At 36.0% G+C, this 24,894-nt stretch overlaps 1 protein-coding gene and 1 pseudogene across 3 annotated transcripts in view; one reads left to right on the forward strand and one right to left on the reverse strand.

The window, feature by feature from the left end:
- Positions 1-375: 375 nt before the first annotated feature.
- LOC143402369 (mitochondrial ribonuclease P catalytic subunit pseudogene) lies at positions 376-1,824 on the reverse strand (annotated as a pseudogene).
- Positions 1,825-2,313: 489 nt separating this feature from the next.
- LOC143401182 (amine sulfotransferase-like) overlaps positions 2,314-24,894 on the forward strand; it is a 30,748-nt gene continuing 8,167 nt past the window's right edge. The window contains exons 1-5 of one of the 3 annotated variants that reach the window (XM_076858320.2): positions 2,314-2,448; positions 17,154-17,306; positions 18,861-19,069; positions 22,315-22,441; positions 23,259-23,353. In XM_076858320.2, the coding sequence (XP_076714435.1) occupies positions 2,391-2,448; positions 17,154-17,306; positions 18,861-19,069; positions 22,315-22,441; positions 23,259-23,353 (642 nt within the window). In that variant the 5' untranslated portion in view covers positions 2,314-2,390. The other 2 variants (XM_076858322.2, XM_076858321.2) reach the window with 2 other exon arrangements.

The following is a 24,894-nucleotide window of genomic DNA, read 5'->3' on the forward strand; positions in this document are numbered from 1 at the left end:
ATGGAGTCAAAATAAAAAGCTTTTTCTCAGCAAGAGAAATAATACTTGAGGTGAATAGGGAGCCTACATCCTGGGAACAAATTTTTACCCCTCACACATCAGATAGAGCTCTAATCTCTAGGGTATATAAAGAGCTCAACACAAATACTATTCTTAAGTATGTACATTATACTTGATGTCTCAGAAAACAAAATAAATGATCCTTATAAAAGGAAAAAAAATGGATAAAACTATAAATGCTCTATAATTTCTTTTTATATGAACGGTACAGCTTAATACAAATTGTTTATGCTACGCCCTTATTTTGTAGAGCTGAGGAGCAAACCTTGTGCATGCTAAACACTCTATTGAGCTATAACCCCACATCCACATCTCTATTTGTTTTAAAGAGAGAAAACTTTGTCTTAAAGGGAAAGCAAATCTTACTTAGAGATGGGAAAAAAAGCAAAATCTTAATAGGCTGATTCTCAACAACAACAAAAAGGGCTACTTTGGGGTATAACAAAATGAAAACACATAAAGAAAAATCAAAATTACCTCTCAAACCATGTTTTTATACTGTGTGCAAATGACTCCCCAGGATATAGCTGATTAGTTCTTAAATACAAAAGAATGTCAAGTAGTTTGCTGGAATAGTGATCATCCTTTATACCTTTTCCAAAATCAAAGAAGGCTTTTAAAGTTTCCAACATAGGAATAAGATCATGACCTAGCAATTCCTGATACAAATTCCAGGCTGTGTTCACATCTTGATGAAGGAGAGCCCCTTGGATACAGTCATTATAGTTCTTTATTGAAGGGGTCATGACTTTTTTAATATCTTCTAATAGCATCAAGGCCTCTCTCCATCTGTCTGAATGCATCAATCCCCGAATGAGAAGACTGTAACCCCCAGATTCTAACCTCTTGTATCTGGCTCTCATGATTTCATAGACATCAATAACTTCTGAAGTCTGTTTATGAAAGACACAGAGATACAAATACCTGACCAGTAAATTATAGCCTACAATACCATTGTTTTTTGCTGCTACCCATGCCAGCAGAGATTTAGCCACATCTATAGGGCTATGGCAGTGAGCCATCTGTGAACTTATCCAATTTTCAAAATTGACCTTTCCTTTAAAGTCTTCCTTAAGTTTATCCCACTCCTTGGAATTCAAAGGTTTTGTTGGGAGTTGAATAGAAATATTCTTCACAGGTGACAAGTCTTGATGGTTACTCCGAGGATTCATCTGTGATCTCTTTTTAGCTGCTCCGGCTGCAAAAAGATGAGGAGAATCAGAAGAAACTTGCTTATTACTGCCCTCATCTCCTTTCCTGAGATATCTGGCCTTGGCAATTGATGCGTTCCCAGCTTTGGTACTTTGTAGAGACATGCTTTTGAGAGAAAACCATCTCTGTTGGTTCCTGATGCCACAGTAGTCTGAGAGGAAGAAGCAGCAAGAGTGCCCTGGGCTTAGCCCAAAGTGTGGGCTGCACTTCCAAAGCTTAGAAAAGCTTTGAATACCTGACAACAAAAAAGTCATTATGCAGTGAGATCAGCACCTGTGATCAAGATGTTCCCGAAAAACGCCTACTTCCACAACAAAATTAAGGAATTGGGGTTTAGAGTAGTGGGTCAAAGCGCCACTTTTTAAAAAAGGAGACTCCGTTTCTATTACAGTCAAACCAAGGTTCTGCTTTGGAGGCTACCAACAGCAAAAAAGCAATGATCAGGCGATATCCAACATCAGTCCTAAGTCCTATGCCAGGAGACAAAGAAGGGATTTTCTGGTGTCTGTTACATTCCTGTCCGAGAACCACAGTACTCAGGCTTAACCCAACTTTAGACGCGGCGGAAACTACGGTGTCCACAAGGCACCGCGCTACCGAGGGCACGCAGGGGAGTGGCACGCGTTGGCCAAGGCCTGGCGGCGAGAAAAAAGGCAATTTTGAAACGTGTAGTGCTGGAGGCGGGGTGGGATGGAAATAGCCCTACTGAAGCGTCTGCACATTCTAGAGACCGTTAGCGCCTCCAGAAGAATGAAAAAAAAAAAATTGTGTAGAAGGCGCGTCTCTCAAGCCGGAAGCACCCGGGAACTCCTGAATCACGTGGTGCACACGCTCCAAAGGCTCACCCTTAAGAAATACGCGGTCTTCCTTATTCTAGCCTTCAAAATCGGTTTTGCATTTTGCATCTCTGCTTCTCCCCAGATAGCATAATTGCTGTATCCTCCGTTACACCTACAGTAGCCGTTTTTTCCTTTAGCCAAGACTTCCGCCCACATCAAAGATGGCGGTTGGGCGGCCTTCCTAATCTCTACGGAGTTTGGCAGGGTCTGACGTTCGGGCTGGTGGGGTGGAGCGGTTAATAAACAGCAAATGCCGGAGCTACTGCGCGGAATTCTGCCATGGACTGGAAAGAAGTGCTTCGCAGGCGGTTAGCGACGCCCAACACCGATCCAAACAGTGAGTTTGGGAGCCGCCTGCTGGGATAGCCCTGCCCTAAACTCTGGATTTACTTTTAAGAAAACAAAAGTCTCTGTCAAAATACTTTCACATTGAAAAGAAACTCTTCTGTTCAGTGTGGATACAGGCATGAATTACTTTTCTGGTGAATATGCTTTATTATTTCTCAAACTTTGTTTCTAATTATTTGTTCAATTAGACCTTCTGTCTCAGTGAAGTAAATTTAATAAAAATCATTTTCATACATATGGTAAGCACCAGCTAATAGCCTTTATAAGTTCCCAGTATGTCTTTTCTCTCAAAAAATATTTTAAAATCACCTTTATGCTCAAGGACTTACCGCTTTATGTCATTCCCAAACAATTCTTCCTTGGTTTAGAGTGGCTCTTTCTGAGAACACTGAATTGCTGCTATAAAATTTTGTAAATTATATATTTCCTATTCAGAAACTGCATTAGGTTCTTCCATGGCCAAGATTAGAATTGTATTTTTTATTTATTTCCTCCTTTGCTAGAAAGAAACAAAATAAATATAGGCTCAATAATTGTCTATTTACTATTAACTGACCTGAGATATTATTTCTGAGTTTCTTCTTTAATGTGTATGTTTATCTTTGACCTTAAGAATGTCATAAGACATTCTGAATTTAGTTGTACAATGTTTCTGATTTCATACACCAAAGGCATGTCCTAATCTTTGTAGATATATATTAAAAATTTTATGATGTTCTGAAAAGAATCAATATAAATTATTATAGCTTTTATTTAATTATTTTATTCTCCAATTATTATTCTCCAATTTCTCTTCATAGGAATTATTTGATAATAGCTAATTCTTGCATCAAATATAGTATAGGTAGTGTATTGTTCACATTGGTTATATTCTCATCATTTTTGATATTTAAGGGTCTTCTAAAAATAATTCTTCCACAGTTCCATTTCATTTGAAAGTTTCATATCAAGAGTATGAAACATATAAAATTACATGATTTCTATCACAGAAAATAAAAGAATTGCCTCTGATAGTGTTCACAAACAAACATTTATAGGAAGAGATGTTGGCAAGGAGTAAGGATAGCCATAAATTTTGAATATGTTGAACATTTTTAATATGTTGAGCAAACCAAAGCAAGTAAAGTTCATGTCACAGAAAGAGAGAGAGAGAGACAGAGAGAGAGAGAGAGAGAGAGAGAGAATATGTCACAAGAAAATATGCAGATGCTATTGGCAACCAATGTGAAAGGCAGTTCACAAATATTATGTTTGAAGTATATGTTGTTCTGTTGCCCAAACATCACTGTTCTTGTTCTTCAACAGGATTCTTTTGACTAGGAGTTTCTTTAAAAGTTTATCAACTTTGCCTAATTTTTATTCAGTGTTGAAACTCATGGAGAAGCCTCTAGATAGAAAAGATGGTTGTTTGGGGACAATAGCAGGGTTATTTATTTATTTATTTATTTTTATGTGGTGCTGAGGATCGAACCCAGGGCCTTACACATGTGAGGTGAGCGCTCTACCACTGAGCCATAACCCCAGCCCCAATAGCAGGGTTTTTAACTACAGTGTTTGATTTGCTCCAGTTAGGAGCTAGGAAAATCAGACTCCAAGCCCAAAGTCTTATTTTATTTTTCAATATAATATTAAGTTTCAATATAATGTCCATATGTGCTTTATTCATAGTTCTTCATTTATAAAACTCCCTGGATTTTTTCCTTTCCTTTGTGGGACACTTTTGGAAGCCTGAGCTTAAAGATGATGCACTAGTTTATCTGGTGAAGGAAATTTCAAGACAACACAGCATTTAGATCATAGCATTGGTGTTATTGACTGATTTTAATGCATGCGATTGAAAAGCAAAAAGGAAGAGAGCACAGGGATTTGGAAAATTTTTAGCTTGACCAAAAAAGAAAGAGTACAGAAAGTTTCAGCTGAAAAGGTTATGGCAATGCTTCACACTTGGACAATAAGAAGGATTTCTCAAGAGCAGCCATCACAGGCTCTGAGATATAAAAATGCAAATTTGTTTCAAAAGTATTGCAGAGAAGAATCATTTGAGAAAAGAACCCTAGGCCACCATGAATGCCCAGGACTACTTAGAGAATCATTTCTCTATGTATAGCCAACTTGGTACTCAGAGGCTGCCACATCTGTAGATCAAGCAAGCCAAGGCACAGCTCATAGCAGATGCAGACTTTGGCATTACACACATGATCTCATTGGGCAAGCAGGCAGAATGCAAGATGTATCATCATTGTAGCTTCCATTGAAATGTCAGAGGAAATCTTCAGGTGATGTCGGGCAATATCCAGGGTCAAAGTTTTGCAAGGAACTCAGTCTTGTGACAGCTAGTCTCTTGGGACATGCCTGTGATTTCCGTGAAGTGTCTTGACACAGTAGGACTATGGCTTCCGTGTATGTGCCTGCCTGAAGGCAGATATGGCTTCTGCATATGCAAACCTAATTCTGCTAAAGCCCTTAGCAACAAGGGTGTGCCTTATCTCTATTGGCTCCTGCTATCTCCTCCATTCTAACCTCTCCTCCTTTCTCTATAAAAAGCCTATGTACACAATAAGAGTTGCTGACTCAACTTTTTGGCCCGGTGGGATGGCAGAGGCTGGGTTGTGACACTCATCTCATTAAGCCCTGGGGATACTAGCTGGTCTAGTGCTCTCTGCTAATCTCTGCCGGAGGGCAGTTCTGACAGCTCTGACAGCTGGTGCCCGTGTGAGGAGGGAACTTCGCTGATGAGCAATCAGTCTACGGGTGAGTGTACCCACGAAAGTTATGGGGCAGTCTTCTTCAAGAAATGATCTCTCCCTTTAATCCCTCGGAGTCCTCCTTAAGAGTAGAGGTCTCGAGATTTCTGACACTCAGGCGTTTAAGACCTGGGAGACTATGGTTAAGGTTGCTTCCTGGCTACCAGAGAGTAATTTATTTGATTGGGAGACCTGGGATAGGATTGAATAGCTGGTCCGAAAAGCCCAGGTTAATCCGGGTGAAATTCCTCCTCTTGGAGTTTATCCCATCCTGTCAGCCCTTAAGAGTTGTTTCCCTCCTAGTAGGTCGTGTTTCACACCAGAGGTCAAGGGCCCGGAGCTAAGGGAGGCACTCGGGACAAGATCTATTCCCCTAGGAGACCCTGACCACACACCTTCAACTGAAGCCAGTCCTAAAAGGGAAAGGGGCAATGAGGAGTCCGGGGAGAGCCAAAATGCAGGACCCTTGGACCCCTTTGATGTTGCTCCATGGCCTCCTAGACAGGAAAATTCTCTCTACCCTCCATTACCTAGGTCTGAATCCTCTCAGAACCCTTTTCTTTTCTTTTTTTTTTTATTATTAGTTGTTCAAAACATTACAAACCTCTTGACATATCATATTTCATACATTTGATTCAAGCAGATTATGAACTCCCATTTTTACCTCGTATACATATTGCAGATTCACATCGGTTCCGCATCCACTTTTTTACATACTGCCATAACTAGTGTCTGTTGTATTCTGCTGCCCTACCTATCCTCTGCTATCCCCACTCCCCTCCCCTCCCTTCTCCTCCCATCTTCTCTCTCTCTACCCCATCTACTGTAATTCATTTCTCTCTCTTGTTTTTTTCCCTTTCCCTTCACTTCCTCTTATATGTAATTTTGTATAACAATGAGGGTCTCCTTCCTTTACCATGCAATTTCCCTTCTCTCTCTCTTTCTCTCCCCCCTCTCGACCCTGTTTAATGGTGATCTTCTTCTCATGCTCTTCCTACCTATTCTGTTCTTAGTTGCTCTCCTTATATCAAAGATGACATTTGGCATTTGTTTTTTAGGGACTGGCTAGCTTCACTTAGCATAATCTGCTCTAGTGCCATCCATTTCCCTGAAAATTCCATGATTTTGTCATTTTTTAGTGTAGGGTAATACTCCATTGTGTATAAATGCCACATTTTTTTTATCCATTCATCTATTGAAGGGCATCTAGGTTGGTTCCACAGTCTAGCTATTGTGAATTATGCTGCTATGAACATCGATGTAGCAGTATCCCTATAGTATGCTCTTTTGAGGTCTTCAGGGAATAGTCCAAGAAGGGCAATAGCAGGGTCAAATGGTGGTTCCATTCCCAGCTTTCCCAGGAATCTCCATACTGCTTTCCAAATTGGCCGCACCAATTTGCAGTCCCTTTAAATCATCCACCAGCAGCCCTGGCAGGTCACCCTCTGCCCTTCCTCCACTGTATCTGAACTCTGGATGAGGCTGTACTCCCTTCTAAGGGCTCAAAGTCTCCTACCGGTTGCTGGCTCCACAGGGAGTCAGAACCCCACCCATAGTTTAGTTCGGGGCCATATCAATTATTTCCTGTTAATGTTAAACCAGGTGGTAATCGCCCTGCAGCCTGGTATCCCTGGGATCCAGGTGATCTCAAGGAGTTACTTCAGGGCTTTGCCCATCAACCATGCACCATGGCAGATTAGAGGGCTTTGGTCCTGGCGGTTCTTCCTGACAATGGGCAGCCAACTCTTTGTTGTTTGCGTCACCATGGTAACCATGCTGGTGCCTGGCAGAAAGAGCAAGTTTCCTGATCCCACCTCCCACACTTTTGTGAGCTTCCAATTGATTCTTCCAGTCACTCAGACAGAACTTCTAGTCCTGCCTTCCAACCGCTAACCTGTATTTTCTGTTTCAGATTACTTCCAGAGCTGCCCAGAGCCCATATTTTTAAGAATGCCTATCTGTAAATGCTAATGAAAGATATTTTTTTTTTCAGACAAAATTTAATTCCACAGGTTTCTATGTTGCAGCCCTAAATTTAAGTTAGTTCTGAGTTAAATAACCTGACTTTTGGGGCTGGGGATGTGGCTCAAGCGGTAGTGCGCTCCCTGGCATGCCTGCGGCCCGGGTTCGATCCTCAGCACCACATACAAACAAAGATGTTGTGTGGGCCAAAAACTAAAAATTAAAACAATAAATATTAAAATTCTCTCTCTCTCTAAAAAAAAAAATTTTAAAAAGATAACCTGGCTTTTCTTATAGTTGTGTTACTAAATAATCTATTAATAAGAGATATCTAACATGCTTGTTTGTATTTAACTTTAATTTTGGAGGTTATGGGGATGCATTTGCTCGCCACAGGAACAAAGCCAGCAATGTTCCTGTAATGACCAAAAAAAAAAAAAAAAAAATCCTTATTCTAATTCCTGACTATAAAAAATAAATATGTATACACAAGGATCTTATTTCAGTTACATCAAGTGACATCACATAAAAGAGTGCACTCCTAAGTAAAAATAAATTGAAATGGATCCAAGTATTTTAAAAACCACGTGGTTACATAAAGTTAATACAATTATAAGTTATGTCCTTATTCTTAATATAATCTGTAAAATAATTAGCACATGTCTAATTGTTTAGTTAATATATATTTGCCTAATTGTTTTTTAACAGAAAACTCGTAATTTATGTTTTATATGTACATTCATCATATACTCTGCCTTTTCAGTTACAGATATTTGAGATAAATGTATTTACTATAAATTTGCTTTTAAGTGAAAATGCAATCTTCAAGTAGTTTCTAATTCTCAAGTTATTGTTCAAACTCATAAGATGATAAACAAATATAATTCTTTTTTATTTATTTATTTTTTATAATTAGTTGTTCAAAACATTACATAGCTCTTGACATATCATATTTCATACATTTGATTCAAGGGGTTATGAACTCCTATTTTTACCCCGTATACAGATTGCAGAATCACATCGGTTGTACATCCACGTTTTAACATACTGCCATACTAGTGTCTGTTGTATTCTGCTACCTTTCCTATCCTCAGCTATCCCTCCTCTCCTCCCCTCCCCTCCCATCTTCTCTCTCTACCCTAACAAATATAATTCTGTCTACAAAATATCTAAGGATTTTAACTACATTTTTATTGATATTTCTTATCAAAGTACAATAATTTGTTTATAGATTCTAAGGTTTCCAGAAATTATTCCAAAGTATAACCAGAAAAAAAAAATTCTAAAAGAAAAAGATGCTTCAACAAAGAGAAAGCACACATTAGATCCCAACAGGCAGAAAGAAATCAACATGCTACTCCTGTAGTTCCCATTACCATGGGGATGCTTGCAGGGACTACAGAACAATATCCTCAGGGATACAACAAGCTGCCATTCCCCCCCACTCACTCCTCTCTTCTCCTGTCAGTGCCCACACTCAGACCCACCAGGTCCTCTTACCAGCTAACTCAAAACTCAAACAAGCTGAGTAGAGCCCTCAGACCCCTATCAGAGACCTGATGAAAATGGCCTTTAAAGTTGCTTTGTCATCACTGAAAACAGGTTACTAAGAATTAAAGTCCCTTACAGGCTTTTTGGGATATTCACTCTGGTCTTCCCCTCTGCTCTACCTGTTCAACTGCTCAAGTTTTCCTTGCTAGGAAAATCCCAAACCCCTTTCCCATTATTCTTTTACATCTCCTTCCTCATTCTCAGATCCACCAGAGCTGCTCTCAGCCCCGCCTTCCTACCCAGGCCCACAGAAAAGTCTTAACTGACCTTCTCCAGAAATCTTCACCAAGGCTGATTTTAGGACTTTCAGCAAAAGAATCCCTATAAAATAGTTCAGTGTAGATAAACTTCCTTTTTTCGTGTTGCCCTGTTTTACTTGGCCACTGGCTGGAAAAATCAGCGCTCCAAAAACTAGACACCCCCTTACTAGTTTTTCACAAAATATGTAAATAAGGCCTCTGGCCTTGAGCTGGGCTTCACAGTGGTGGCTACATTTCTAAGATAAGGGAGTTATCAACTAGGCTCCATGGTAACAGCTGGCAGGAAAGGAAAGGAAAGAAAAAGCTCTCCCCCTCCCAGGTGTCCTTGAAAAGTTAACTTGCCCAGAACAGAAATAAAACAAAAAACAATAAACAAAAACTGCTTTTTGTGAACAGAGTAATATTATTTTGTCTTGATCCATCATGGCCACAGAGTGGCCTTGTCTAATCCTAATGTTATGTAAGATTGATTATGTTTAATAGGAGAACAACCAGACTTTGTCATGAGTAGCAGAAGAGTTTGTCTGATAAAACTGGCCTCATACTCACAACAGGGCCTGGCTGACAGGCCCCAAAGACTAGACAGGATACTGGAAGATAATCCACTTTCTTTAATATGAAGAGAAAAACTGGGCACAACCCCAAGGACCGCACATAGGGCAGGTATTTCCCCAGAAGTAAGTACTACAGTCTTAGCTGATGTTGCTGATGATTCTCAAACTACATCAAGGACACCCAGCACCATGAGTGATAAGGAGAAGTGAAAAATCTCCTTACATAAGAAGATCCAATTGAAAAACTTGAAATGTGAAGGATGAACAGCTTAAAAAGAAACCATGAAACCATGATATGGCATTCCTGCTCCGTTAGATGGCTTTTTGCCACTGTGATAAAATGCTTGACAAGAACAGCTTAGAGGAGAAAAAATTTATTTTAGGCTCATGTCTTCAGAAGTTCAGTCCATAGTCTCTTATTTAGTATGAGAAAACTGGTACAAACTCAAAAAACTGTTGCAAAGGGCAGAGGTTATTTCATAAAATGGGATAGTCCAGTGAATAGGTTATAACTCTCATAATCTAATCATTTCACCTCTGAGCATTCCTGTATTGACTACTGCAATGAGCTTATTGGGAGACACCTTATATCCAAACCGTAATACCGGCCTAGGAATTTTGCTTCAGTTTAAGTAGGATGGAGTGAGGGAGAAAGGAAGTTCCAAGTGTCGTCTATAACATAAAAAGATTGCAAGCTAATCATCATCTTTGTCATAGTTGATGAACCAATATTGATACAGCATTTTTAACTAACGTCCACTGTTTACACATTAGGGCTCATTGTTCATGTTGAATTTGTTTTATAGTCTGGACAAATGCATCATGAGTCCAGCATTCAAAGTTCATACAGAATAGTTTCAGTAACATGTGCTCCACATGTTAACCCCTCTTCCTTAACCCAAAACTTGGAAACCACTAATCTATTCACTATTTCTATTGTTGCCCTTTCCAGAATATGCTATAGTTGGTATTACACAGTATTTAATCTTTTTGGACTGATCTTTTTGCACCTTTTGCATTTAAATCTCCTCCCTGTCTTTTCATGATTTGATAGCACATTACCTTTTTTACTAAATAATATTCACATTATTTATGAACAGAACCAGTTTTATTTCTTTCTTGTCAACAAGTATACATTTCATTTCCTTTACTTGTGTAATTGTATTATCTAGACCATATAGCACAATGTTACATAGGAGTGATAAAGGCACATTCTTACTTTTCTGTTAGGACGAACTAATTTATTTTTTCTACCATTAAGTACAATGCTAGATGTAGGCATTATTTTTTAAAGATATTTATTATAAAATAAAGTCCCACTCCAATATTAAGTTGCTGGAGTTTCTTTTCAAAATGAGGGAGCACGAGATTTTGTGAGATACTTTTTCTATATTTACAGATAAAAGCAAATAATTTGTCTTCATAAAAATAAAATAAAGGTATTACGTCTACCTACAACTAAAAACTAAAAGGTTAAAAAAATTTTGAGACTAAAATCATGTCCTTTTATTTCTATTTACTTATATGGGTATTTCCTTAGAATAATGACATTATCTAAAATAAACATAATACAATTATCAAAAGCAGGAAATGCAACATTGTTGCAGTCCTATTATATAAACCACAAATATATATTTTAAAATGTTCAGTTGTAACAGCAATATCCTATAGATTTTTTTTTCTGTGATAGGATCAAATGCAACATCATGCATATTTATTAATTTATTTATATTGTGGTCTTGGGTATAGAACCCAGGGGCACTGTAACACAGAAGTACACCAGCAGGCTCTTCTATTTTTTATTTTGAGACAGTGTCTGACTATCCTTCCTGACTGCCCTCAATCTTACAATCCTCCTGCCTCTGCCTCCCAAGTCACTGAAATTACAGGTGTACACCATTGTGCCAGACTATGCTTTGTATCTAATTGTCGTGTCTAGCTAGTTTCCTTTAATCTCAAATCATTTCTGTCCTGCTTGCTTACTCCTTTTGGCATTGTTAAAAATAGTATATGGCATAATGGGGGTTAATTTGAGTTTTTCTGATGTTTACTCATGATAGAATAAGGTTGAACTTTTTGACAGGAGTGCCCTGAATTCAATGTGCTCTCAGTGGTCAATAGGAGGAATGTAGGTTGGCTTAATGTCAGTATTAGGGATGCTACTTTTATTGGTTAAAGTGGTGTCTACCTGGGTTTTACCTAGTAAAATGACTCTTCTGCACTTTATTACATAAAAATTAATTATTTGACAGTACATGCTTTGAACACATGTAGATAACCTCTTCCTCATTCAAGCATTCCCTCCCATTATTTCTTCTATATTTACTTCTTGATATTTCAGTCCAAAGAGATATTTTTCCTTCTCACATATTTAATCATGCCTTCATTTTTACCAGTATCCATCAGAGATATTTTATCTACAGATGTGAGGCAATTCCATCCCATCATCTGTTTCTATATAGTCTGTGAAGGAAGAATGATTTTGCATCATGAATGGAAAAGAATTAAAATAATTTTTTTCACATAAACATTATATGAACTCTAAATTTCAGTGTCATTTCATGAAGTTTCATTTCCAAAATGTTATGGTCATTCATTTAATATGACTCTGATCACTTTTGTATTAAATAGTCAGTTTGAGCAATTGTTGCAGAAACTACACCTGGCTGTCTACATGAACATTGCTTTGCACTCTTGCCTATTGCACTAGGAGTCACAGTGATGTCATTGTAACACAACAGTGCTTCATGTGGCAGGTGTTTTGTCATACCCTGGTAGTTAGTTAATGTTTTAAAGTCACCAGTGCATACTCAGTGTGTAAAAGCTAGAAGAGAAAGGTGTATTATGAATATTTTTAAGAAAACACGGAGTGCGGATTACCTCTTATTAAGGAATTTGGCAAAGCATCCATTTGGCTATCAAATGCTGAAGAACATAGTGTATATCAACATTATAAGATTAAGCAGTCATCACAATATTCCCAAGTCACAAGAGAGAAATGTTTAGAAACATTTAGAAGCTTAAAATCCATCAAATTTCAAATTCTTAGTTTTGCAAATATTTCAACCCAGGCCACTAAAGTTATTGAAAGTGTTATATTTTTTGCTCCATTTAAGCTTTTATAGGTGTTCCACATCTGATAGGATGGGACAAAATATTAACCATAGTTTCATAGATTCAACATCAGGAAATAGTCTGCCCTGCTTGACTATCAAATGAATCACTGAGATGTTGACTTTGATTACAGATTCATTTTCATTTTTTTTTTTTAGTAAAAAAAAATTTGATGAGATTTAATGAGTGAGGCCTACTAAAGAGTCTAGTCTTTGGAAAGAGGATATAGTAATACTTTTTAAATGCATTTTTTTTTACAAAAAAAGAAAAGGAAAAATGAAAATGATGCAGTAAACAAACTTCTCAGTATTCATTTGTGAGTCAAGCAAGGCAGGCTGTTTCCTGTTGTTGAATCAAGTAAATGATCTTTGATTAAAGCAGCTGAAGACATGTGCCCAGAGAAAATAAAGTTGCCTAACATCACACTCCCCTTCCAAAATGAGTGCACTCTAATTTCACTACACATGTATTGACAAGAACTGTTATAAATTAGTGTTATCTTTGCATCTGTTAAAAAAATTAGGGACTTTTTTCCTTTTTTGTTGACAACATCTGAATACTATTTTGTTCTTGCCACTTGTCCTGAAAGGCCTAAAACTTTTAATGTCTGTCTCAGCCAGTAAGGTTTGTCTTACCTTTATATAAACTCACATTTCCTTATTGTACTGAAAAGGTTGTGATCTATTCTATGATTATGTATCACAAAATTCGAATTGTTCTTGAAGTGGTTAGATATGATACCTGCAAGCTGGCTCTGGTGTCCTTTTGACTTTGTCATTATTCTTTGTGTAAATCTTTACACTGTGGTACAAGATGTCCCACATCTATCCTTTCCTGCCCCACCTCTGCACTCAGCCATTGCTCTAGATTTCTCTCAGGCCGTCTTACTTGCTAGATGCACATAACATTGTGTGGTTGGGAAGAAGGGAATCAAGATGCTGCCTCTGCTCATGGAAGCAGCTGTCTTATTCACTTGGCTGTTATTACTGACTGGTCTAGATGTCTCACAGCTGATAATTATTGGGAGTCAGGGAGAAAAAGAGGGAAGAGAGGAAGGCAAAAGATTCCAAGAACCTCAAAATACCCCATTATGCATTTGGTTCATTAAAATTTGTATAATAAAAGCAATTCTTATTGAGCCTGTCATAATAATAAATAGAATACTCCTATGGATTTCTACTTTTCATGCTGTATTTATTTTCACAAAATAGACTATTTTAGAAACACTAAGTAGACAAATATCATGAGGAATAAGAGACAAGTTTAATATTTATAAACTGAAATTAGCCTCAGATTACACACTACTTTCTAACCAGAAGGAATTTTATTTTGAAAAGATTCAAGATCTCCCCTAGGTTCAAATTCTGTATTTACTGGGAACTTGAGAATTAATCATTAGATAATCATTATCTAAGAGCAGCTTTTATGAGCCACAAAAGACTGAAGAATGACTCAATTTTCCATGAGAGATGTTAGAAAGACCTGAGATGAATCATAGTTATTTGTGGAAAACAAAAAGCCTACATCTATTATTAAAATGAATAATGGGGCATTGATTAGAAAAGGCAAACTCTATGTGCACTGGAAAACAAATTTATGTTCTTTTTGAGTTTATATAACCTACTTGTAAGTATATATAACCCCTAGAGCCTTCTGTAGCCACTGCCAGTCAAACAACAGAAGAAATTAACTGGGTGAGAATTATGCAAGGAAGGACCTAAAGAATGATCACCAGCCCCTGAGATGAGCTGGAAAGACAGACTTAACCATCATTCAGGTACAAGGAAGCTGTCCTTGAAGTTTTCGAATGCGTCTTTGTGTTTGTTTCATAATTGCTGTAATTCAGTAAATATGCCCTCTCTTCTAAAATTTTTAAAGTATCTCCAAAGGTTTGATCCCTTTAAAAAACCTGGGATAACCTGATATGCTTTCACCAGTGTCAACAAAATCTTACCCAATTTATAAGAGCTGAGTTACTCAGTCAGATTCTAGAACACTACTCTCTGGCCAAAACAAACTCCAAAGGGACTATTTATTCCTTAGTGACAGAGCAGTTCCTGTCAGCCTAAAATTTTTGTGAGAACTGGTTTTCCTTCAGCAGCTGATCTCAACAGTGAGTAATAACAGAATAGATTCAGAGCCACTGTCAATTCTCATCCTGTTTTGCATGAGAGACAAATATCTGTGTTGACCTCCTTTTCTCCCTAATTATCTATGAACACCCCACCCCTTTTCTTTGGGACTTCCATTAAAGAATAAGAAGGAGACACAGAAAGGCTTGCTACTTACACAATTGCCTTCTCCTACATGCATCAAAGACATGCAAACTATACTGAGGAGCCAGTGGGCACCCACCTGAATCCTCCTCACATGCAGCTTTCTCCTTTGCTTCTGTGATACCAGAGCTCTCAAAATTTTCTCTCCCCTCAGACTGACAGTTGAGTGACTAAATAGAAGAATTCGGAATGTTTGTAGACACTGCCTGATGCTCTTTCTCATCACCCAGAGTTTCTGGAACCCTTTATGAATTTTCAAAGGGTGTGTGGATGGTATTACTAGTTGTTAGGAAGGATGTGGTAGGGATCACACTTCACTTTTGGCTTTCTCCTCAACTTATATCTCCTACCATGTTCTTCTCCATTTATCCATGTGATGCAGTATAAATTCTCCCTCACCACAATCTGAAGGCTGAATTCTCCAAGGTTTTTCCTAGGAAATGCAGGATGTCAATATCAAAATAGCTCTCCATCTGCCTGTATTGAAAACAATCTTTTTGATGCATTAGCCCAGCTCTTCTGTCCCCAGGACTCAATATTTCATGTTTCCTAGATGTCAACTTAATGAGGGGAAACCTCTAGCAGCTTAGTAGGGCCTTAATTTTATCTTTCATTTGGTATCCAAGAAACCAATCACAAAGGCATCACCCAGGTGAGTCTAACATTAATCATTTTCTGTTCTTATTCTGGAAAAGACTAAACTCTGAATTCCTCCTATTGATCAGGTAACTTGGATTGTTTGTAAAGAGCTCAATGTTATTTCTTGACATACAATTTAAACAAAGCCATATTTACAGCTTTTTAGCAAATTCAGTTTCTTGGCATGCACAGAATTTAAAAAAAAACCTGAAATCTATATTGATTCTAAATCTACTATGGTTAGAACTTATGGGATTGTCTCAATCATGTAACCTTCAAGGAAAGATTTCTCAGGAAGAGCAAATAGAAATGCTTGGCTGGTCTGAATTTTGTAGGGATTCTGACCATGGAAATATACATGGAAGCATTCCACTTGTGAGCACACTCAGAGAGGGTAACTGACACTCTATTTCCCACCCTTAGAATGCCCTGAAATTTCTCCTAGGAACTAGTAAGATAATGAATACATGTGCAATGTGTAGCTGCTGTGGCAATGCCCCTAGAGTCTTATCAGCCTAGACCTTGATCTCAGGCACACAGCTCCTGGGACAAACACAATGTTTCACTGAACCTAAACCTCTCCACATAACATTAACTTTATACAATAGACTTTCTTGAGAGCTACATAAAACACCTAACATTGCACATTGCAATTTAGTATGTAGCTGAGGGATAAGCTGCATAATGTTGCTAAGTCTGTAATACAATGAACAATATGTACTAATGATGCCAATGACCTGAAGTAACCTATGGATATAAATAAAGCTGGCAGCTTGGCCATTCTGCCATCTTTCCTCCCTTTGCATCTTGCCTGTATGTCTCCCTTTTTGTTCTCATTACAAAATTTTAATAATATTTGTCTTTACATTGTTTGCTTTCCATTTTTGTTTTAGTTTATTATTGAGATTCATATGATTTCTGATTTTAAAATCTCCTACTGTAAACTATGATAAGTTTCATGAAGTAACTTGTAACTACTAGGGCAGCATTTCTGAATTAACAGCAATTTTAAAGAGCAAAGAATTTTCATTTTTCACTTTCAACAGCATCTCAGATTCCTAATTCAGAAGTTTCTTTCAGACACAATGAGTTATGCATACTCTAGAAAAACATTAGAAATAAAAGAATATCCATTGAAGAATATCTTATTTCTACAACAATCAAAAAATATAAGCAATTAAAATGTAAAACACTAAGAATTTCTGGATAAAAAGTATGAATTCTCTGCCCAATTATCCCTTCTCCAATCTTTTCAGTTTAGCTAGCTGGACAAGTTTAAATAATTTGGTTGACTTTTCTGAGTTGATTCCTCTTCTCTATTTTGAGGATCATGATATCTGTTCCTCATGGACCTTTAAGAAGAGTTGTCTCACTTTTCAGCATTTCTGCTGCCTCATCTTTAAAACACTGATGCTAGCAATACAGCAATGTTGGCATTTTGTGAAGTTTTAAATCATTCATATATGTGCTGTGGTTAGTGTCATTAATATGTTCATACACATCAGACATTGCAATAGTGCTAGGCATATATTGACCACTCAATGACTATTATTCACTTCTAAAATAACTTGATATTATATGTTTGCACTTGTAGGTGAAAAAATTATGGAAAAAACAGAGGAATACTTATTTGAATTTAAAGGCTACAATTTTGAAAGGTCTTTAGTTAAAATGCATATAGTAGGAAGTGCAGATGATTTTGAAATTAGAGATGATGATGTCTTCATAGTCACCTATCCAAAATCTGGTAAGTGTAAAGAGTGGCCTCATGATAGTAGATTTTTCCTAAGTTTGGTATATATGTGTGTGTATGTGTGTGTGTGTGTGTGTGTGTGTGTGTGTGTGTGTGTGATTGTGTCTCTGTGTATGTAAATGTGCTCTTTTTCAGACATCACAGCAGCCTGACCTACATTTATATATCCATTAGGAATCAGAAAAAAAGTTAGCTAAATCTCAAATCTATACTACCAAAGCTCATTTGCAATGAATATATTGTCAATTCTGTTAAATATATATATATATATAAAGAAACCAAATACTGATCCATGAGCAGGTACTGGGTAAAGGCTGACCTGTTGGCTTGGTCTGCTGGACAGACCTGAGATAGTCCAAACTCATCTTTTCTCTAATTTGTAAATGCTTCCTGAGTTGGAAGATTTATCTTCCATAATTATTCATGTTCCAAGATGTTTCATTTTCTTGAGAAGTATTCCATGTCAGCTGAGTTCCACTGAAGATTCTCAAAAATGTTTTCAACCAGTAAGTTCTACTAGAAAATGAATTAAGAATGATTTTGAGATTTGTGAAGATAATTATTACAAAGAAGTGGTAAAACACAATCCTGTTGGGCTAAACAAGTACTAATAATAGTAATAGTGACTTCTACTTCAGCAGTGCAGGATACTTGGCTTGGTTTGAGTTTTTATACTTGCCCAGCAGACTAAGGAGTAAAGCTGTAGTTATTAAGATTCTACATACAATGTTTTGCTTATTTATAGTGTGGTTTCCCCAGAACACCACAAAGAAGTTGGTCATACATGGTTAGGCCATTCAAGTAAAAAAAAATGTTTTATATATATATATATATATATATATATATATATATATATCTTTGCTCATGTCAAGTTCTGCTATTTCCTGACATCCTTGGTAGCTTAAATAGTTTACAAAACCACCTTACATGGTAAAGAGAAAAGGAGGGGAAAGTGAACTCGCTATAATTTTGTTAATTTGTCTATAATTCTAAAGGGTAAAGTTCTGAAAAAGGAATTTCATGAAAGAAAAACAGGTACCAAAATATAGTCAAAAGGGACTCAGTAACCAATAACATATTGTAAGAAAATACAGAAGGAATAAGCTCGAAGACTCCAATCAGAAAGAAATGACACAAAGAGGGAAATGATGTGATCAGTACAGGGTGTATGCATGTGTGGAAATACCACACTCTACCCCGTCAATATGTAAAATTATTATAAGTTAAGGAAAAAGTTAAAAACACGAAAAAGGACCTAACATGGAGCAGGAAACCGAGAAGGAGAGGCAGAATTAATCTAAATCATTACTATCATGGAATCAGAACAAACACAACTCTTCAAGTGACAAAGGAATTTAGAGTATTTGATTTTATATTTATTAACTTTAAAGTTTCATAGAGACAAAAATGAAAGTTGGACAAAGTTGTTAGCATACTTAGAGTGTTTAAGAGAAAAGAAAGCTCAAATGATTATGGTGAATGACAATATTGTTGAGTTAATTTTTAATGACTAATTGAGTTTGAAAACAAGATGATTTATTTTTTCAGGTACTGTCTGGACTCAGCAGATACTAAGCTTGGTTTATTTTGAGGGGCATCGTAATGGAACCGAAGACATCAAAACAATAGATAGAGCTCCCTTCTTTGAATACAATAATCATAATTTGGACTTTACCAAAATACCATCCCCTCGCCTCTTCAGTTCTCATCTTCCGTATTATTTAGTTCCAAAAGGTCTGAGGAACAAAAAAGCTAAAGTATGTCATAGAGCTTAGTCTCTCTCTCTCTCTCTCTCTCTCTCTTTTTTTGCAAAAGCAAAATAACCTGCTTTAAGTAGATTCCCCAAAAGTTATGTTTAAAATATTGCCTTCCACAGTAAAAATATATGAATGTCCTAAAAGCTATGCCTGAAATAAGCAATTGTGGATATAATTTGCAATGTACTTCTATAGCATATAACAAAAATTCTTTCACATTGGCCATAAATGCCATTCTTTTTTATGATTTCATAGAATTTTGTTGTGTGGCTTTGCAATAATTAATGTGTATTTGATGGACAGGTAAGTTGCAGCCAATGGATGTCTTGTGTTGTCTTAAACATTCCTATACAGACTTACACTTTAATTCTCATGCCATGTTTCAATTAATGTGAAGTTTTCAAATTAAAATGTCTAATATTTTAAGTGTTGACAGGGATTACCTACCTGCTTTTTATAATATATGAATCATACTTCATCAAATACCATGTAGGAATGCCTCTGTCCTCACATGCTTACTAATAATGGGAATTATCAAATTTGCCTAATATGCTAAGTAAGAAAGTAATCTCATTTTTTAGCGAATTTAACTTTCAATTTTAATAAGATTATCTTCTTATATATTTTATAGGCCTTTAAATATCCTTTTTATTTTTTGCCCCTGTGTCTTTAGGTTGTCTTATTTACTGTTTTGTGGAATATTTACTTGGGGCAGTCTTCCCCCTTAAAAAGAAAAGACTTTTCTGAAAAACGGTTTAAAACTTTTAACCTTATGTAACCCAACTCTTAATACTTCTTTCATGACTTCTGGTTCTGATGCTTTACTAAGAAAACACAACACCAACAACAAAGATTATGTAAATACCCTCCAGCTTTTTCCTAGCTAACATTATTTTTAACCTTTTTTGGGGAGTACATGGGCTTGAACTCAGGATCACTCAACCACTGAGCCACATCCCCAGCCCTATTTTGTATTTTATTGAGAGACAGGGTTTCATTCTTTCATTTCATTTCTGTGGTTATATATTTTCAGCACCTCTCTTTTTGAGGCTGGCTCTGAACTTGTGATCCTCCTGTCTCAGCCTCCCAAGTAGCTGGGACTACAGACTTGAGTCACCAAGCCTGGCTATATTAAAACCTTCTTAGGATTATAAATTAAATCTTATACTACTTATTATATGAGGCACGAATATTGCATTATACTTGTCCCAAGAGATACTAATTGACACAGAATATTTTCTTAAAACTTTGACTTGAGTATCTCCACTATTTTGAAGTCTATATATTGATATGCTAAATTTTCATTGTCTCTCTCTTCAGTGTGCATTCTTTATTCCAAAAATAGGCACTTCTGCTGATTATGTAGCAGTTCTTCCCTGTTTTTTACATTTTAACTGATAAGGCAAAGTTTTCTAAAAACTTTTTACAATATAGTGTAGTTCCGCAATGTTTATCAAATGTGGATTTTAATTTAAGAGAGATTTTTTTCTGGGAAAACAAACATTGCAATATACCAACATTCTTGGAGCTTCATTCTATGTCTCTATTTTATCAGGTCTACTTTAATACCATCAATATGTACCACTTATTATTCTTTTTACCCACTTGTAGATATTTAACATTGAAAAAAGTATAACTTTTTAATAATCTCGTCAATTTACTCCAATTTTGTGGTTATATATTTGCATTCATGCTGCAAAGATAAAAATTTCATATTCTCTTATTTTTAGAGTTTTCAGGATATAATTAGTTTTCTATTTTACTGGGTTTTCACCCTCTGAGGAACTAGCTTTTTTTCTGGATGTATACTTTCATTTTATTTATTGTCTCATTTTAGTATATATCTTTCTATCTTCTTTAATTAAATGTTCAGTTTACCTATTTCCAGTGTTTATATTTGTCAATATTAACATTTTAAAATGAATATCACTTTTAGTATAACTATGGATATGATTTTGTTAATGTTTAAAACTCTGTTATTTCAGTTTTACTTTTATAATTGGTTTCAGCTCTCTTGAGACTTTTTTAGTTTAAAAGTGTTTGTATAGTTTTCTATCATGGGCAATGGTATTTACGTATTCTAATTTTTGGAATTTATTTAAAAGCTAATTGTCAATTGCATGATCAGTTTTCAAACATGTAATATGTTTCATACATGAGAAAAGGAGATAAACTTCCTGTGTTGGGTACTTATACAAATTTTAAAAACTAAATAAAATAAAATTTTAATAATCAATTTTATAAATTTATTTTTGCTTTTATTGTTATGTTAAAGACAGTTCTCTGTAAGTGTTCTACTATGATTGTGGCTAAATCAAAATACTTACATATTTACTGGAACTTTTCCATTGAAGTTTTTCTATTATGATCATCAGTGTACAAATGTTCCTTTTCTGTTGGTCTTTTGAAAACAAATTATGGGCCATCATGTTAAATCATTTGGCCTACAATTTTACTTAATTTCATTTTGTTCCTTATTCTCTAATTCTCTGGGATTTTGCCACATGCTCTTGTGTGTTATTGATTTGAAATGCCATTTTCACTGCTGCATAATATAACTTTTGAAAGTAGCTCTATCAGATCTGTACTTTCTCTTCATAGAAAAATTAGAATATTCCAGCATTTGCATATCACTACATGCTGCTATGAATGCTCTTGAGAATGGCCTTTGGGCACATATGCAGGAATTTTCCTATAATATACATCCAAGAAGGGAACTGCAAAGTCAAAAGTACAAGGATTTTCAGTTTTATGGGATGGGGACTATATTTTCTTAAGAAAGCAGGTGTATCAGTGCCTGCTAAATTGGTAATGGACATGTTTTGACTTCCTCCTGGTAATGATACATATCAGACTTTTAAATTTTTTCAATGTGTTATTTATGAAGAGGTATGTTAAAGTAATCTTAACCTACATGTCCATACTCAGTAATGAGATTAAGCCTGTTTTGATAGGTTATTGACAATAATTATTGTGTATTCTGTGAAAGGACTTTTTTTGGTTCAACTTTTCATTAGTGGTATTTTCATATTAATTTTCTTTGTACAGTTTCTGTCCTATAAGTAAAAGAATTTATTTCAACACTTTTTGTAATAGAGAAAAATTGGGGGAACACCTAATTTTCCATGACTAGAAGAATGGATTAAAATAATTTTGATTCATTCAGCTAATAAATGTGATGCAATTGTTAAAAACTTGAAATAATATGTTGGAATTGTTAATACTATTTCTAATTCTTCCTGCAGATTCTTTATATCTACAGAAATCCTAAAGATGTTTTGGTCTCCTTTTTTCATTATTCAAATTGGGTGGCTATATTAAAGAATTCCGATACTTTTGAGAATTATATGAAAATGTTTCTAGATGGACAAGGTAACTATGAGTTTATTTATCAAGAAACTTAGGGAAGATATGTAGAGAGATGGAAAAGGGCAATTGTACAATGGATGCTCTTGAGTAGTTACTATGACACATCAACTTAGTCTGCCACCCAGTGGCCTTTCCTTCCTTGCCAGGACCATGTGGGTCTTGTCAAGTTTTCAAAGGCATGTTGTTTAGGAAACATTTTGACCAGTCCATAAGAGGCTTACACGTATTCTATCAATTTAAACTATCTACAAATATAATTAAAACAATACATTCCAGAATCACTAATGATCAGGGTGTTTGTGTACTCTCTCAAGGACCTGTGGTAAGCCTTCTAGGGCCATGGTGGAGTTTATCACTCCACTATTGACAAGGATTGACTGTTGCAAGGGACTTGTAGTGAGAAGTATCAGGATCTCACTCACTTAAAGATTACATTCAGGTTCTGTCTCATTGTAAACAGGTAGCTTTGCTATCCAGAGATCTTAGAGAATGAGAAGAAGAATGGACATGTGTGTATACTGGTGGATATAGGAAAGTGGAGGAAATTGCTTTAAAGAAATCTGATTTAAACTGAGACCCAGGGGCTTTCTCATTTCTTCATTGCTGCCTTCCTGCATCCATAAGGTCGCTTTTCATGGTCACTTCTCTATGAAAACCATGATTGTTCCCCTAAGCAGTAATCATTTCAAAACTGTAATATAGATGTTCAGTGGTTGGGGCCTTTATTTTTGTTTTTGTGACTATAAGGAGGAAAAGACAGAATACTTTGCTATTCAAAAGTGCAACATCTTCACCTTCTTACTAATTATTTTTTGCACAGTGGTGGGAAGTCGTTGGTTTGATCACATAAAAGGCTGGTATGAACACAGACATGACTTCAATATTCTGTTCATGAGCTATGAAGATATGAAAAAGGTAAAATAAGAAGTATTTTTAAAAATTCTATTTTTAAACCTTTTTTCTCCTGGTTTCAGGAAAACTCATTCTCTTAGTCATTTTCATACATATTTCATAGGTTTTTGGGGGGTAAGGGGGGGTTCTAATTTCCTGCTTATCCATTAATTGTTACTGGTTTTCCTCAAGGGTTTGTTCTCACTACACATAGTCCCATGGTTATCATTTAAAAACTGTAGCAATAAAGGCAACCTCAAATATCTAGGATACCAATATTGTAAATCATTTTTATTAATATTAATTACATATTAATGGGTTTTAGTATCTGATTTCTATAGGACCATGCAACATGGACTGATCATATCCAATCTCCCTTCTTCCACTCTTACCTCCTCTTCCCCCTGGACCCTTCACAGGCCCTAGTATTCATGATTCTACTTTCAGTCCATATTTGTTGTTGTTCTCACGTGTGCCTCTTGCACTACTTGTCTTTGTATGTCTGGCTTATTTTATTTAATATGATCTCCTCCAGTTCATAAATTTTGCTGGAAGATTTCATTTTTTATATCTGAATAATAGTCCAGTGTGTGTGTGTGTGTGTGTGTGTGTGTGTGCACCATATTTTTTTATGTGTTCATCTTTGATAGACATCTATGCTGAATCCTTATCTATTGTGAATAGTGATATAATAAACATGAACATGTGAGTTGTCTCTTCTATGGTGACTCTATTTCTTTTTGATATATACGCAGGAGTGTAACAGTTGGATTATATAGTAGTTCTGTTTTTAGTTTAGTGTTGTTTTTTTTTTTTTTTTTTTTTGAGGATACACCATAGAACAAACTTTTTTCCATGGTAGTTGTACTTAAGAAAGTTCATCAAGGAACACCATGACACTGGGGGAAGAAGCCACTTCAAAGACAGGATAATTGTTGCTATAGATGAGGGTGAGCCCTGTGAGGCATGTTCTTCCTGTTTTTTAAAGAGAATCTTCATGTGAAGTCATAGGATGCTTATATGGTGGTGAAAGTTTCAAAACTGTCTGAAAACTTTGTGTAATTCAAACACAAGATAGTTGAAGTTTATTGTTCTGTGAACTCTGGTTGGTACGTGGATTTATTAATACATCATATATTCAGTTACTTAAACAATCACTGAATGATTGCTCTGTGACTGGCACTGAATTGTGAGTAATAGATGACTGAATCTTTTATAGACAGAATTCATAATCTATCAGGGAAAACAGGTACTTACCAAGCTAGTATATGTAGTTCAAAAGTAATAAGTGAAATTATTAAGGAAAAGTCTAACTACAATGTCAATGTGCATATGTACTGAGAGTATCTAGTATAGTTGAAAGTGATGGCCTTTTTTTTCCTGAAATAAATAAATAAGAGCTAACAGAAAGAAAAAAAATGGGAGAGACTTATAAGAAAAAAAGGAGACCTTTGAAGACCTAAGGGAAGAACTTGAACAATGTGGGAGAGATGAAATATTAATATAGAGGGGTTTTGTAGGAGCCAGATTTTATAAGATCTGTAGGCTATGTTAATGAGAGTGAT

Source organism: Callospermophilus lateralis, chromosome 6, assembly GCF_048772815.1.
Source record: "Callospermophilus lateralis isolate mCalLat2 chromosome 6, mCalLat2.hap1, whole genome shotgun sequence".
In the NCBI taxonomy this organism is placed as follows: domain Eukaryota; kingdom Metazoa; phylum Chordata; class Mammalia; order Rodentia; family Sciuridae; genus Callospermophilus; species Callospermophilus lateralis.